Source organism: Cuculus canorus, chromosome 3 (assembly GCF_017976375.1).
Source record: "Cuculus canorus isolate bCucCan1 chromosome 3, bCucCan1.pri, whole genome shotgun sequence".
Taxonomy (NCBI): Eukaryota; Metazoa; Chordata; class Aves; order Cuculiformes; family Cuculidae; genus Cuculus; species Cuculus canorus.
Window position 1 is genome coordinate 16,043,661 of NC_071403.1, and position 16,575 is coordinate 16,060,235.

A 16,575-nucleotide genomic window follows, 5' to 3' on the forward strand; every position below is an offset into this window, starting at 1 on the left:
ATCCAATCTAAAAAACATCTTAAAAGAAGCACCAGTAGAAGTAGTTTACTTTAAGGCTTAGATCAGTTAAAACTGTGCAGCTGAATTTTGCTCTTCAGAAAAATCTGAGAATTTGTTTTGCAACTTCTGAACATACTTGGGTAATGCTCATCCTTTCTGGTCCCACCAAGACTGTATTATAGGTTTTTCTATGAACTTAACATTAACCCAAAGAACACAGAGACATAGCATTGAACTTGTTTTAATGGTCTCAAATTCTGTGACAGATTTTTGGTCAAGTTTCCATTTTAAAAAATTTATTGATTTTAAGGACTAATAACTTAAACTGCCACGAAACAAATGGTCCACAAACATTCCTTTCCTTCTGAAGCTTTTACGATGCATTGTAATCATTAACCAGTCTTTTACTATTAAACTTAAATGGCCAATTGAGATGAACAGTTCTGAGACCGTTCTTCCACCACTGATTAAGACTGAGGTGGCAGCTGATGTACAGAATTTTCATTTAGCCTTCTGGGCCTTCTGGGCAGACTTTGTGACCTTGCCAGCTCCACCAGCCTTCTTGTCAACTGCCTTGATGACACCAACAGCAACCGTCTGCCTCATGTCACGCACGGCAAAGCGACCTGAAAACAAAAACATGGTTTATCACTTTTGCCTGGGGCTATTTGCAGTGCTACCTGCACCTCAACACATTAAGTGGGCAAATCCCACTCTAGGACAGTAAACAAGAATGGGACAGAGACACATTTATCTAGCGAGTACCCACACGCTGCTGAGGAGCATCTCTTTCAGAGACTGGAGTCAACAAATTTCAGGAGGTGCCTTACCGAGAGGAGGATAATCAGAGAAGCTCTCAACACACATGGGTTTGCCAGGGATCATATCAACGATGGCAGCATCTCCAGATTTCAGGAATTTGGGGCCATCCTCCAGCTTCTTGCCAGAACGACGATCAATCTTCTCCTTGAGCTCAGCGAACTTGCAGGCAATGTGAGCAGTATGGCAATCCAGCACAGGAGCATAACCAGCACTAATTTGGCCAGGGTGGTTCAGGATAATAACCTAGAAAGCAAAAAAAAAAACCAAGTTAAAACCACAATAGTTTTGAATACCACTGCTTTGTCTTACACAAAGCCAGGTGTTTCATGTGATTTGCTTCAAGCAAATCTACTAGCAAGAAAGAACAAGACTAGTACTTGACAATCCAGAACCACATTTCAAACATCTTTTAACAGCTGCACACATTACCTGTGCAGTGAAGCCAGCAGCTTCCATTGGAGGATCATTCTTGCTGTCACCAGCAACGTTGCCACGGCGAACATCTTTCACAGACACGTTTTTGACATTGAAGCCAACATTATCACCAGGCAGAGCTTCGCTCAGGGCTTCATGGTGCATCTCAACAGATTTTACCTCAGTTGTAACATTGACAGGAGCAAATGTAACCACCATGCCTGGCTTCAGTACACCAGTTTCCACACGGCCAACTGGTACAGTACCAATGCCTGCAGAAAAGAAGCAACACATAGTTTCAGCTCAATGAATACATGTGGTCCCAGGAAAAAGCATTTCAGACAAGCATTCTACATCTTCCACTTGATAAAACAGCTCCCAGGAAAGCAACTGCAGTTCTGTTGCTAGCAAGTGAAAAGCATTACAAGGAGCACGTACCGCCAATTTTGTACACATCTTGAAGAGGCAGACGCAGAGGTTTGTCAGTTGGACGAGTTGGTGGCAGGATACAGTCCAAAGCTTCAAGGAGGGTGGTTCCACTAGCATTGCCATCCTTTCGGCTAACCTTCCACCCCTTGAACCACGGCATCTGTAACACAAGAAAGCCCAGGCGTAAGCAGTCTTGACAATTTTAATGGTAAAAGACTAGAGACCAAGTAGTGCATCCTCTTAGTATCATCTCTGTATACTACCCCAGAGTAAGAATTCATTGAGTGCTGGGATTTTTGGCCTCAGCACTTTCAAACACAACTATTACAACGCATGCAGTCTACTATTGCTTAATTTATCTCAATAATCATCCCAGTTTAACTTCTTAATACGAACAAATGTCAAACCTACGTTAGAGCTTGGCTCCAACATGTTGTCTCCGTTCCAACCAGAAATTGGCACAAAAGCTACAGTGTCTGGGTTGTAGCCAATTTTCTTGATGTAAGTGCTGACTTCTTTGACAATCTCTTCATATCGCTTCTGGCTGTAAGGCGGCTCGGTGGAATCCATCTTATTGACACCAACAATCAGCTGTTTTACACCCAGGGTGTAGGCCAGAAGGGCATGCTCACGGGTCTGCCCGTTCTTGGAAATACCAGCCTCAAACTCACCAACACCAGCAGCAACAATCAGGACAGCACAATCAGCCTTTGAAAAGAAAGAATAACCCCTTATTATAATGCTTGCATGTGTCAAACTATTGGGGAAATCCCCCAACCAAGGAGGAACCTGCCCGAACTCCTCCAGTCCTTAGTTGACTTTACATACCTGAGAAGTTCCAGTAATCATGTTCTTAATGAAGTCTCTGTGTCCAGGAGCATCAATGATGGTAACGTAGTATTTGCTAGTTTCAAATTTCCACAGAGAAATATCAATAGTGATACCACGCTCACGCTCAGCTTTCAGCTTGTCCAAGACCCAAGCATATTTGAAGGAACCTTTGCCCATCTATGGATTAAAGACAAAACCAATCTTGTGATTTTTTCCCCCCCTTTTTAAAAATAATACGCTTTTGCACTTACTCTGGAAAGATCACACACTGGCCAAAGAGCAAAATCTAAGAATAGTAAGTGGTTTCATACTGAAAAATGTGGCTGCTTGTTAAACAAGCAACAAGATACACTTGGCAGTACTAGTGAGAGATGCCAACTGTTTTCAGTTACTTAACCTGTTGACAGTTTAGCCCTCTTGAAAACTTGTTAATTGCAATAACACATCTTTACGATATCTCTCTTGAGCCTAAGCTTCACTATCAAGTGTCCTCTACAAACTAAAGTTCTGTTACTAATGCAATCCCTGTGATAATCAACACTTTAAGTGCCACTCAGATTAACATGCAATACAATTAATTCTATGATGAGCATATTAATGCGTGTTCAATTATTAGCGACAACCACTTAACAGCTATTCCATTATTAAAGGGAAAAAAACCAACACGATGAAAATAAGTATGATCAATAAGGCATTCTACAGGTTCAAACACCAAAATCCCCACCTTTTTTATTTTCAGCTGTAAAACTTAAAAGCAACTTTTAAATTTTACCCTCAACTACACATAAACCAACACTGATGCTTTTAACTCCACACTTCAATTACAATTCCAGACCTAAATATTTAGATGCCGCTTTATGCTACCTTTTTCTTCCCTGGTCCTACATTTCAGTTTGAGCTTGGCAAACGAACGTAATGGCGGACTCCACAACTTTTTCAGCTATCGGGACAACTGCCACCCAGCTGCCGCCCTGTGGCCGCAGAACACTTGCGCACTTATTCAGCTACTGGGACGGTGGCACCCAAACCGCCTCCCCGTGGCCACAAAACACTTTGCAACTTTTAAGTTTTGCAATTAAAACACTATTCAACCCGACACCCCAAAAATCTCGCTGGGTACCACGGCTCACGCACCTCAGCGGCTTCCTTCTCGAACTTCTCGATGGTCCTCTTGTCGATCCCACCGCATTTGTAGATGAGGTGGCCGGTGGTGGTGGACTTGCCAGAGTCGACGTGGCCGATGACGACGATGTTGATGTGGGTCTTCTCCTTTCCCATTGTGGATCTTCCTCAAGTTCTTTTCCTTCGCCGAAAGAGTCGACACCTAAAATGTTCCACAGTGATAAAGATATAACGCACGGCCTTCATGGAGAACGCGCCCCCCTCCCCCCCATCGACCGCATGGCGCGTAGGGAAGCTGAGCGCCACGCGGTGAATGGAGGCAGGGGTGGCTTCGCGGTCCCACGCGGTGAATGGGGGCCCCGCCCCGGGGCGCCTTTGGTGTCTTCCCCCCCCCCTCGGGTTCGCGTTACCCGGGGAGGGGGGGGCGGGGCCGCCCCGCTCCTTTGTGCGTGACTCACCCCGCCGCGTCCTCCATTTTGTGGCGCTGGCGGCAACCAGGAAAAGGCGAGCGGCCATTTTTTACACTCGTGCCACGACCCCCTCCCTCCACCATCCGCGCGTCCCCGCCGCCTCCCGCCCAGCGATAAACGGAGGAGTGAGGCGTGGTGAGACAACCGGCGCCCATGCTGCACGGGGTGGCTGCTCCCCATCCCGACACGAGGAATCATCGAGGAGGGACGATGCTCCGCCAACCCAACGCTTCCCCTCTGACCATAGTCCCCTCAATCATCGCGCCCCCTCCCCGCCCCCCCCCTCCGCCTCACACTGCCCCGGCGCCCCCTGACCTCGCCCCGCCCCTCTTCCAGCCCGGCCTGCCCCCTCCTCAGCGGGCCGCGCTCACCTACGATGAGACGGCGGCAAACCCGGAGCGAAAAAGACCGACGGCGTGAGCGCCGCCCCTTATATACCCTGCGAAGGGGCGGAGCTTAGCGGTGAACACGTGACCACTCCCGGCGGCCCGCGTGGCCACACCCCCTCCCTCTCCCCCCGTGCGCGCGGGCAAAGGGCGCTCCCCGCCCCCGCCCCGCGGTGTCCCGGGGGTGGGGGGAGCAGTGGGGAACCGCAGGGGCGTTAATGGTGGTTCCTAATACAGGCAGGGAACTCAATCAACGAGATTAAAAATGTACATCTAAGTCATGGAATGGTTTGGGGTGGAAGGGACCTAAAGCCCACCCACTTCCACCCCCCTGCCATGGAATCATAGCATGGTTTGGGTTGAAGAGACCTCAAAGCCCATCCAGTTCCACCCCCTGCCATGGGCAGGGACACCTCCCAGCAGCCCAGGCTGCCCAAAGCCCCATCCAACCCAGCTCTGAACATCTCCAAGGATGGGGCAGCCACACTTTCCCTGGGCAACCTGTGCCAGTGTCTCACCGCCCTCATGGTGAAGACTTTCTTCCTAGTATCTTACCCCCCCCCCCCACCTTCCAATTTACAGCCATTCCCCGTTGTCCTATCGCTCTCTGCCCTTATAAAAGTCCCTCCCCAGCTATGTTGGCTCTCATCAATTTGTTACTTGCTCAAGATTATGAAACACTAGAAACCCCCAACTCATGGTGTTGCAAATGACCCAGAAACAGAGGTGAGGAGAAAGAGAGCAGGAATTTCAGGAAGCCTGTTAGACCTGAATAAGAAACAGCATCGTTTGGCTTAAAATACTACTACTAATAAAATAATCAAGTTGCTTCTTTCTTTCTTGTCCCATTGCAGAACAGAAGTTGACTCCGTTCAGAAAACTTTGGCACAAAAATACAAATCAAGGCGGAAACACCTTAAGCAAAGATGTATCTGAAGTGCAAATGAACTAAAGAGAATCACTTCAGCTTTTAGGGTATGCACCTTCTGCTTAAAAAAGCCTGACTATGAGAAGTGCCCCCATGCTCTATTTTCACAAACTGGCAGCCTTAGCACATTATTTTTGAAATCGTAGCAGCGAGGAGTCATGAAACAGCTCACATCAGAAATAAAAGCCCTCGTGATTCCACTGGATTGTTCTCTTGTTTACTCACACCTAAATGATGTAAGAAAAAACATTAACGATTCACAGGATCATAGAATCACCAGATTGGAAAAGACCTCTTGGATCATCGAGTCCAACCACTCCTATCTGCCACTAAACCATGTCCCTGAGGAACTTGTCTACCCATCTTTTAAACATCTCCAGGGATGCGGACTCCACCACCTCCCTGGGCAGCCTCTGCCAGTGCCTGGTGACCCTTTCTGTGAAAATTTTTTTTCTGATATCCAGTCTGAACCTCCACTGGCACAGCTTGAGGCCATTCCCCCTTGTCCTGTCCCCTGTCACTTGGGAGAACATCAACACATCCTATAACTTTTTGAGTGAAATTAAGATGCAATGCACAACAAATATTTATGTTTGTTCTTTTAAAATGATCTGCATAGGAAGCAAAGATGCATTCTCTCTTTTATTCTTCAGGTATGTTATTTGCCTGTGTTAGGAACAGTTACTTATACATACCCAACTATAATCTCTTTCATTTTTCAGTGTGCCATTCAGATTGCAGTTGTAGAGCATGGAAGTAGCACGTTGTTCAAAAACAAACAAAAAAGAACAAGAACAACAAAATTTAAAAACCCACCTCGTGCATCTACAGTCTCACTTCACTCCAAGTTTCTCTAGCTGCAATACACACAGCATCAAATTTACTACAGCAAAGAGCCTTAAACTTAATGTTTCATGGATCGATATGGAATCAAAGCGTTTCCACAATATCTGGTATTTTTCCACATTTTAAAAAAATAGCACGCATTTTGTAAGAAAAAAAAAGGTGCTTGGAGAAGTATCGTGCTAGAGAAGAGGCTGAGTTTACACCTTTAACACAAAAATCCAGTTTCACAGTAAAACCTGCAAACCAGTTCAGATATGGTTAAACATGCTAGTTTTTAAGAAAGAAATAAAGTCACCAAGTTCTTTATCTTCCCCTCCTATGTTTTTAGGCAGTGATTAGTGGCAGGGGTTGGGGCAAGGGAAAGGTGGTTCAGCTTTCCTCAAAACTAACATTTAAGGACAGTTATTAAGTGGGAACACTGCATATAAAGCCACAGTAATAGAAGGGCAGAAACAGGGAGGTGTATCACTTTCTGCAAATGGAAACGCATTATCATAAAGTGATTTAACAGTTCAGGTTGAGGATCAAAGGATAATTTTTGTTAAGAAAGCTAAGCAGCACTTTTTGGGTCTCTGTAAAGCAAAGCCTATTTGTAAACACGGCTAAAAAGCTTTATTATTCAGGATGGTTTGAAGCTACCTTCTAAAATGTGTATCTCAGTAGGAGATATTTTTAATGGATTGATCTGTCAAAGCATCACATTCTCATAAAAAGGTAGTTTAAGACTTTTCAAATGCAGTCGATGACTTGTGCCTCCCGAGGGACGTAGGAGAAAGGAAATGTCTTACTGGTTTCTTTCATGGCCCATACTGAACTGTGTGGGGTTTTTTTTAAGGGACTTTCTTTTAGAAGACTATTTCATAAAGGCATTGAGAGTTATGTATTTCTTAAGATGGCAATTTCTGTGGTATGTATGTAGCTGAAAGCTATCAAAGCTGAATTTGTTGGACAAACTTTTAGCCACAGTCGTAGTTCAATTCTACAAGTCATTTTTACCCCTCCATTTCTTTGAGTTTCCCAAGAATTTATTATTCGCTCTTTAATCTGCCCAATACATGCTTTTATTCTCCCAACAACTACTCTATATCTCTCATTATCCATTCTATTAGTGGAACATTCCTGTTACCAATCTCACAAATATTTATACAGCTGGGGAGCTTCAGATATATGAGTAGCTTCACATAATTGAGTGGAAATGCATTCTGAAGAATCCTCTCAGCTAACACAGATAAGCATACCCTGGACTAAATCCTGTATGTAAACAGTCTGTTACAAACATGAGATTTTGTTCATTTGGCAAAACTGATCTCTTTGATATGAAACACTTAGGAAGAAACAGAGATAAGAGATTTCAAAAAGTCAAGGTCTTTTGGGCTTCGGAAGAGCGCTGCTTAAATCCAGCCTGACTTTAGAAATAGAGGGACTTTGTGGGGAAAAAAACACTCATTCTCCCCTGTCTATTGATGAGCATGTGCTAAACTGAAATAACCAATGGCCACATGTGCCTCCAGTGTAAGAACACGTAGAAGGGTTCTTTAAAGCATTTGTATTGTATGAATCTATAGAATACCCATCATTTAAAAAAGGAACCTGATAAAATTATATTAAAATGAAAGTTCTGCTGTCAGTACATCTAAATATGTAAGCCAAATAGTCTTAACTTTTAAAAATAAATGTTAACTGGATTTGGAGAGCACAGAAACTACTGCAGCATTTCATTTTAGCGTGTGGCTCCAGCATATACAGTAAGTACTTATAAGCTTAGAACATGGTCACAGCGAGTGAAATCATGCTAGAAAATAAAAGATGTGCTCACTGAGCACCTCTAAAGAATTTTAACTCTCTTCCATGTACATATGGAAGTGGCATCTTTTTGGTCAGACTCCTGCGCAAAGAGGAAGGTAGCTAGCACGCGCTGTTTTAACTGCAGTGAACAAGGTCATTCAGGAGTGTAAGCAAACAGACTTTATAAGCACAAGAATTTAAACACAGATCTGATAAATACAGTTTATTCAGCTCACTATATATGGAAGAAGAATTAAGATTTCTCGGGGGCACTTTCAAAAGGCCTGATGGAAAAGTAGTCCAAAATTACCAATAATAATTGGTGATTAGCAAAACCAGATTCTGATATACAGCATTACTATGTAATACAATTAAATTAATACTTACTGTGAAATGCTTTCTAAGCCTTATGTCACAATTACTATGGTATGTACATTAGTCCAAATGTTCAACATAAACTACAGCATGAACACACAGCTTTACTTCCATCTATTAATGCTCTTTAATGCATTGGTTCTTAATAGAAATAAAAAGCATCTACATCTGTTATGAAATCATTTTCCCTACATGATCCTAATGCTTACTATGGGATTGTACAATCACCTGTTTAATAAATAAAAGAACAATTAATAGAATAATGGTGTTATTCATGTATGAAGCGATTAGACAGAAAACCTGCTTCAAAAAGAATGGTTTATATCAACTGGGTGAGGTAATCTAAACTACTTGAAAAAAGCTACTTTGAGAAGTTATTTAGCTCTGTACTAGTAGCTGATATTTTTATATAAATGAAATTACTTGGCAAAAGAAAGAAACAACAGTAAATATACTTTAAAATAGTATCTTAGGAGACAGCTCAAAATAAACCTCTCCATCCTTGGATGGTCTTTAGGATTTGACCTGGCTAAAGGCCTCAACAACCTGGTCTGATCTCATAGCTGGCCTTGCTTATAGAATCAGAAAATAAGATGTTACAGTAGGAAAGATAAGAGGGTGGCCTTCAAAACTCTTGGGAGTACATGAATGAATGAATAAGCAGCTACTGCTTCAGAAGTTTCAAAATAACACAAGCATCTTAAAAAGGCTTTCCCTAAAAAAAGTTTCCTGTGGGAAGCACCACTGTTCCAGCTACAGAACTTAACAATGAGTGAAAGACTAATGCTTAGAGGACAGTCTGCTTAAAAAAATAAAATAAAATTTAAAAAAATAATAATTTGACAATGTTTTCAAACCACCTTTATCCACAGCATAAGAAGGCTAAGCAGGCAGAAAAGAATCTCACAGGTGCTTCAGTAAGACTGTTCTGGAACTGAATGGTGAATGGGAAGGTAGATGCAGACCACTAGAGGACTTCAGATCCAAGAAGTAATTCCTCCTTTAATTCAACCAAAAAGTGACCCTTCACTTGTAAACACCTGACAAAGCTTCATATACTTCATTAGTGCCAGGCTAATTTACACCAGCTCATGACCTGGCTCCAGGCAAAAAGCGGAGTTACTAGACACCAATGCAGAATAAAGGGGAAGGGCTGATGAAGTAACCACCACTATTACAGAGAAACAATATAATTTGTTAAACTGTTCTGTGGTTTTGCATTAGTGTTTTCCAACAGCAAACAGGCTACAGCATTTGCTCCTCTCCTCCCAAGTGGAATCACATTTTTTAATATATCCCACCACCTTTAGGATACCCTAAATGAATGGTAAGCCGTTCTAGGAGTTCAATTCAAAGAATACCCTAAATGGTAGTATAAAAAATAAAATAATATACATAAGAGATAGTGTACTGTACATAAAGAAAGTGTCAGTTACTGAACAGAAATCCACTGGTTGAGGGCAGTTTGGCTTGTGTTCTCAATATATCATGAACTTCCAAAATTCCATTTTAAAGCTCTAGTCTCTTATGCTAAAAATAATTTTGCCAAAAGCAATATATTTCTCCTTTTGTGTTGTGGTGAAACCTTTAAGTGTGACCACAACTCCTCATCCTTTGCTTCAATAGCTTTGTTGACTGTCCACTTGTAAGGTTCATTTTGCTGCTTCTTGCTGTAGTAGGTTTGGAGCTGGCTTATGTGCTTAGCAAGCTGGAAGTGCATCAACAGAAAATCTGCAATTCCCTGTTCTCGTCTTGCAGACGTTTTGCATTCACCACCTTTTGCCTCTCCTATTCCAAATAAAGGCAAGTTTTCAAGGAGGGAGACAAAGTCTATAGGTAGATTCCTAGAAGGGTTTTATATGAATCAAGAAAAAAAACTCTGTGGCTGCAAGGGAAAGAAATGTAATAAAAGTGATTTTGGTGCAGACTGCAAAAGTCTGTTATAAATTTGAGACATTGGATGGATAGGCCAAAGGAGGAAGAAGAGCAGTACTTGAAACTTGGGTTACTAAGGACAGTGTGGATACATCCTAGCTGTTCAGCTGAAGTGCCATCCACTGTTCACTCTCTCATCTTGACATTTCTGTGGTTTCGAGTTTAGGTGTCGCTCAGGCCGTAGGATCAGTTTCCACTGCAATCACATGTTCTTTGTTCTTGCTAGGTGGTAACCACAGTAACCAGAAGTGGTGCAAGTCAAGTAATTTAGAAGCTTTGCTCAGATGTAGTGTACTCGTATATAGCATATGCTTGACATTTATTCAGTGAATTTGAGACGATTTAAGTTTGGAAAGGTTTCAGAGAAGAACTACGGGAATACATCTAGATCTGGAAAAGCACTTATACTTGACCTGTTTAATGTATACTGAGTTTACTGAAAGGCAGTTTGGCTTAATCTCCAGAATTGTACAGGACAGAAAGTCCTACAAAGGAAGAATCACAAGTCTGGACACAAAGATGTAAGAAGATTCAAGATTGCTGGTAGTTATATTAAGGTAGAAATACGAGCCAATTATTTGTAATTGTCAATGAACAGTGGGACCAGCTTGCTAAAAGCAAGAAGCCAAAAGGTGAAGAAGTGCCCAATATTTAATTATGTTAGTAAAAAAGCAAACTCCCAAAAAGCCAAACAAACAAAAAAAAAACCCAAACCAAAATAAAGGAGAAAGAAAGAGCACAAACATGAGCTGGACAGTTATGGAACAGTCAATCTAATTTCAATTCCTGGAAAAATATATTGGAACAAATGGACTATTTTTAGAAGATAATAGGTTGATAAGTAACAGCCTCTGACTTGTTAGGAGCAGATTGCATCAAAACTAATATTTTCTCCTGTGGCAGGTTTAACAGGCTCACGGATGGGGAAATGTGGATATCGTTAAGCTTAAAGGAAGATTTGACACCCCTTCCAGGTAACTTGCGTAAGTAAGCACAGCAAACTTTGGACAAAATAATGGATGTGCAGGAGACCAGCTGAAGATGGCATATGCTCAAAGTAATTTGTAATATCACTATGAAAGGATGTATCAAATGAGTTTATGTGGACACAGACTTTACTCCACCACACAAATATAGTTATAGTTAGTTATATATGTATAGTTATAAAAACACATGAAAGGAGTTTTAAATTGCACACTTGGGGGGAAGAAGGGGCTGAGCACTTCAGAGGTCAAGAACAGAATTCAAAGTAATGCAGGCAAGTTAGAGAAATGGTCTAAAATAATTAGGAAACAAATCAAGGTTAGTGTTTGTCCTTTTTAAGGAACAGTTCACTGCACGAACATGGGAGAAGTAGCCAGCAGTCCTGTAGGAAAGGACCTGGGGTTAGAGTAGATCACAAACTGAACATGAGTCAACACTGCCGTACTCTTCTGAAAAAAGCAAACGTACTGAGATATATAAACCTTTCGCTCTACTTAGGACTCACTAAAGCCTCTACTGAGCTACTTTGTGCATCTTAGGAGCCATGCTTTAAGACAATACCTAGAGATAATATCAGATTTGTGAGCAGCTGGTGGAACTGCCATCATTATCCAACTTCTTGCAAGCACCTAAATAAGCACCAGGAATGGTTCAAGCATAACTTACACTTCTTCATATATGGACTACATATCCAAAAGTCTCTTCAAGCCTTAATTTACATAGGTTTACATTATTTAGAAGACCTGTGCAATCATGAATTAATTTCTTATACCATAATTCCAGTCCACGTTGTTTACCTTCGTAAGGAAATCTACCCAGGACTTGAACGTGTTTGTATCAGCTGAAGGTCAAACTTTTTCATTACGGTAGTCCCATCTGAATGGAAATTCACAAATATTTCAACTGCTAATCATGCATCTCGCTGTATAAATTCCACCTTTTGCACTAGATGATCAAGTACATTTCACTGAAAATTAAAAAGCTAGGCTAATATAACTTATCAGAAAGGTGTGGAAGGAAATGGAATAGTGAGTCCTAAACTCCAATCACGGAAAAGTCAAGCTAAAAAATGAAAGACGGGAGAAGAAATTTTGTACCGCAAGCAACTCCTGCCCCTGCATAGGGCAGGTTATGTTGGAGCTGTCAGGAATAGAGTAGATTCCTGGCATGATGTTATAAAGTATTCATTCCGTACTGCTTTCTTATCAAAATAAAATGCTGGAAAACATGTTTGGCTTCTCCAGCAGTTTCTAAACAACAACCAGAAGGATGCTAAAAAAAAAAAGAGAAGAGCACATGACTTTCCCACGGGCAGTGATTCTACGACAGGAACTATCAACTAAGGGGAGGTCAGTCCATATCCACTGCTATGCCTCATAGTCCCTTCTGTAACAGCACTTGTGAAAAACACCACCTGTGGTTTTGCAAGGCAGTCCATAGAGGACTGGCATTTCAGAGGTTAAAGCTTGTACCACATGATGTATAAAGTAGACTTCGTCCCCTTTAAACTGTGAATGGGTGTTGAGTCAGCTCTCTGCATCGAGGCCAAATCTCAGAATGAAGGGGAGCCAAGGCTGACGTGCCATCCCGTTAGGCCACGGTGACAGAGGACAAAGGGAAGTCCAAGCGTAAAAGACTGATGCTTGAGCTTATAGATGTGGCTATTCCACAGGCCAGGGTGAAAGCAAAACACTTAAAAAAACCCACTATGGGATAGAAAAAGACTGCAAACTGATTCATATGAGCGAGTCGTGTTACTGTCCTCTACTGCCTGAAACAGGAACTTTCCTACTCTCAGCAGGAGACAGATTGTACTGCTGAAACTATGAATAGCAATGAAGGATCTCCTCTGTGCAAAGCAGGGACACCTAGAAGGTCTATGCTAGTTACCAGACAGTCTCCATATCACAATCCATGCCACTCCTAAGGTGACCCAAAGTGGAAAGCACACTCTGAGTTTTTAATTCAGTATGCCATTTTTGATTCAGCACAGAGGATATTAAATCACCCTCAGCTGTTTTATGCACATACAATGTCATTCACCAGAGAAAACCTAGTTGTGTGTACACACTACTTATAGGTGCAAGCACTGTAATCAGAAAACATGTAGAATCGCACACACATGCAGTGGGTCACCTGCTTCTCCCTATCTAAATGGGGTTCCCCTCACCATCTAAAGTAGGGGCGCATGTGTATGTAAGTGAAATGGCAGTTGTAAAGACATAATGCTTTCTAGAAAACAAAACTTAGCTCCTTCTCTAAATTTAGCTCTCTAGTCATTAGAGACAAAGAGCAGTATCACTATTTATGGGAAATAGTTTATACTTGATTTGCAAGCTAACGCAGTCCCATTTACTTCACAAGGCTGTGCAGTGAGTCATGTTGCCCAGCAACGTTCACACACCCATATGAACTAAGGAAGCAGAAACTCTTGCTCACTTGCTTTCCCTTTCCTTCTGGGATATTCTTGAGAAACAGCATCCACTAGCAACAGTTCAGAACAATGACATTCCTGTGAAGAGGACAGCGACTGGTGTGGGTGAGGCAAACTGTAATATAGAAAATATGATAAGAAAGTCTATTCCAAAATAAAGTTTTAATTCCTTCTTTTAAGCTTACATCTGAGTTCAGTAAGTTGAAAGGTGTTACTCCATGCCAAAGCTAAACCTATGCAGCTGTGAATACCTGTCAGAAGAACCACTCTTCTCCTCTACCAAAAGATTTCCTGCACTGGATCTAGAGATTGTTTGAGAGTGAGAGCAGTGAAGCCATCCACGAAAGCTGCAACCCCCCCCCCCAAATTAACTCCACATGATCCTCAGAGTCAACTACAGGAAGTGGCATGTATCATTTAGGTGGTGAGGCTCAGTTAAATCAGATTAGCTACAAAGGGAAATTGCACTCTTACTCTCTTGACTAAGCTATGTGGCCTTGATTATAAAATGATCAAGGCTAATCTAGGCTGTGTCACTGCCACACACATACCTAAGGTGCTCAGACCTGCATTTCATGCTTAAAACTTGGGAAAATACACTTACCTCTTTCATCAAGAGCCTGAGTGTTCTTCCGTTGCAAAGCTATTTCTCCTATGCCAATTCTGAAGTATTCATTACTCAGCAGCTAAGTCAGTGGTAGTACACACAAAATAAGAATTATAATTTACAATGTCACAAGCTTACAACAATATTATATTACATTTTACTGTGTGCATGACTAGGTGAGGTCAGACCATCTTAGTGTAACCCTAATCTTGTGACAACCTCCACAGTCTCTTAATTCTGAGTTCTGAACCAGGAATTGTGTGGTTTTTTTCTGTTGCCATATGTTTTTTTCTCCTTTTTCCTTTTCTGACTCTACACAAGTCTGCTAATGGAGGCTGGGACTTAAAGGGTAGCATCTCAAAGCATACAAGCACAGACAATACCCTGGTACACCCATTGATCAATGGCAATATGCAACGATTACATCGGATCACATATTGTTCACTTTCTACTCAATTAATTCTCGTAGTACGTTGAATAAGCAAAAATTACAGAAGTGCCCAAATGAATCCAGAGCTTAATTTTAATTGAATTTTGCTTAGTTTTTTGTTTGTTAGTTTGCTTGTTTTTATCTTTTTTTAAAAAAGTTATGCACCATCATGTTCTTATGCTGCATCTTAGAGAAGCCAGACCAGGTTCCTGGCATTTCAAATTGGTCAGGCTAATATATATACCCTTTAAACAGTAGCTGACAATACTCTGTCATCTATATACAGAAGTAGCTTTTTAAAAAAACATGTCAACCAAATATGCTTTCCATTTCAGTTTTACAAACCACTCCATTCTTTCATATTTTCCCTCTTCCAGCCATAACACATTTGTTCTCCGGTGACTGCTTAAGGCACAGGGGAAAAATAACACTGCAAAAGAGATAGAACAGTGATTTTTGTTTTGATTATATGACAAAATACCTCAGGGCTTCTTTAAAATTTAGTATGAAAACAAAACTATGAGAGTAATATGTGCTATGGCTTTGAAATTATGATTTCAGCCAAACCAGCAAAGTTTCCAAATGGTTGCCGATGCATCCTTGATGTTTCCCAGAATAGCAGCAGTGAAGTGTCTCATGTACTTTCTCTCTAACCAGGCTCAGAGAAAAGGAATGCAAACCATGCGTGGAACACAGGCCACACCTGTGTCACATTTACCAGAGTGCATCTCATATTATCCATAGGATATAGGGGCATCACCCAAACGTTACGAATTTGTGAATGAAACCAGAGTACTTCTGTTTTAAATGCAGAAAGTACAGATTGATTCAGAGTGAAAGAGAAAGCACAAACCTGTGTGAAAAAGCCCATATCTGGTTTTCACTGCACAGATTGCAAGAGATATACAGCATAACATATAGCATATCACCCTCATCTTACCTTAACAATAAGTATAGGATGGATTGAGGTGGTTCTATCCAGCTAATCTCAACAGAACAAAAAATCACTCGAGCTACCATCCAAGCAGCAGTGGAACTGGTTTTCAAGGATTATTAAGGTAAGCCACGGTGATTAAGCACGATTTATAAACCTGTCATTCTTACAACATGCTAGGCAAGTCTCAGTCCAAAAGTACCCACAAGGTTTAAAAATAATGATCTGTCATCACTGTACTTGAGAGTGTTGGCATGCAGTTCTCAGTTACCTTCTAATAGGCACGTCAGAGGTTTCAAAATAGACACCAAATTCCCAGTGGATGAATTATAAAGCACGTCTCATATAACTGCAGCTGGAGCTACACACAAAAAAAAAATTATCAGTATAATCACATTTTTTCTGGTTAATTTGAGGCATACATAGTTTCTACCGCAGTGCTACATCTGTTGAGAAGGCAACAGGAACTGCAGAGGTTAAAAAAAAATAATTAATAAGAGAGAGCACACATGCACTAAATAACAATCCTGAGCCCTTTTCAATCAAATAAGAGAAAGCAAGAGCACAGAGCACTGCCCTGCCTACCAGGAAGTCCCTGTTTGCAGTGGAAGTGAGATGAAATACAGATGTAATTGTAAAACTAGCCACTGGTGCAGTGATCTTAAAGTTTTCACCTCCGTAGCTCAGTGGAATAAAATGGCAGAATGCTTGGTGACCAGTAATAGAGAAAAAATAACAAGAATAAATCCATCGCTTGGCTTTAGAAGTCATAAACTTACCAAAAGTCTGCAGGCATCTCACCTGCACTGGGAATTACTATGAGTAATATCACTTGCAGTATAC

At 41.5% G+C, this 16,575-nt stretch overlaps 1 protein-coding gene and 1 long non-coding RNA gene across 2 annotated transcripts; both read right to left on the bottom strand.

The window, feature by feature from the left end:
- Nucleotides 1-225: 225 nt before the first annotated feature.
- EEF1A1 (eukaryotic translation elongation factor 1 alpha 1) lies at nucleotides 226-4,572 on the bottom strand. Its single transcript, XM_054063187.1, has 8 exons — nucleotides 4,460-4,572; nucleotides 3,631-3,820; nucleotides 2,494-2,673; nucleotides 2,077-2,373; nucleotides 1,675-1,825; nucleotides 1,252-1,508; nucleotides 831-1,065; nucleotides 226-626 (listed from the first exon to the last, which is right to left on the bottom strand). Exons 2-8 carry the CDS (start codon nucleotides 3,772-3,774, stop codon nucleotides 502-504), a joined length of 1,389 nt encoding a protein of 462 aa, XP_053919162.1. The 5' UTR covers nucleotides 3,775-3,820; nucleotides 4,460-4,572; the 3' UTR covers nucleotides 226-501.
- A 7,128-nt stretch (nucleotides 4,573-11,700) lies between these two features.
- On the bottom strand, nucleotides 11,701-16,298 carry LOC128851894 (uncharacterized). Its single transcript, XR_008449427.1, has 3 exons — nucleotides 14,366-16,298; nucleotides 13,767-13,876; nucleotides 11,701-12,203 (listed from the first exon to the last, which is right to left on the bottom strand). It is a non-coding gene; the product is annotated as an uncharacterized LOC128851894 (long non-coding RNA).
- Nucleotides 16,299-16,575: the final 277 nt, after the last annotated feature.

Coding starts and splice junctions, on each gene's coding strand:
- EEF1A1 (XM_054063187.1), bottom strand. CDS start 3,774: ATGGGAAAGGAGAAGACCCACATCAACATCGTCGTCATCGGCCACGTC. Junction 1,509..1,674: donor AGATGTGTACAAAATTGGCG/GTACGTGCTCCT, acceptor TCTTTTCTGCAG/GCATTGGTACTGTACCAGTT. Junction 1,066..1,251: donor CTGCTGGCTTCACTGCACAG/GTAATGTGTGCA, acceptor TTTGCTTTCTAG/GTTATTATCCTGAACCACCC.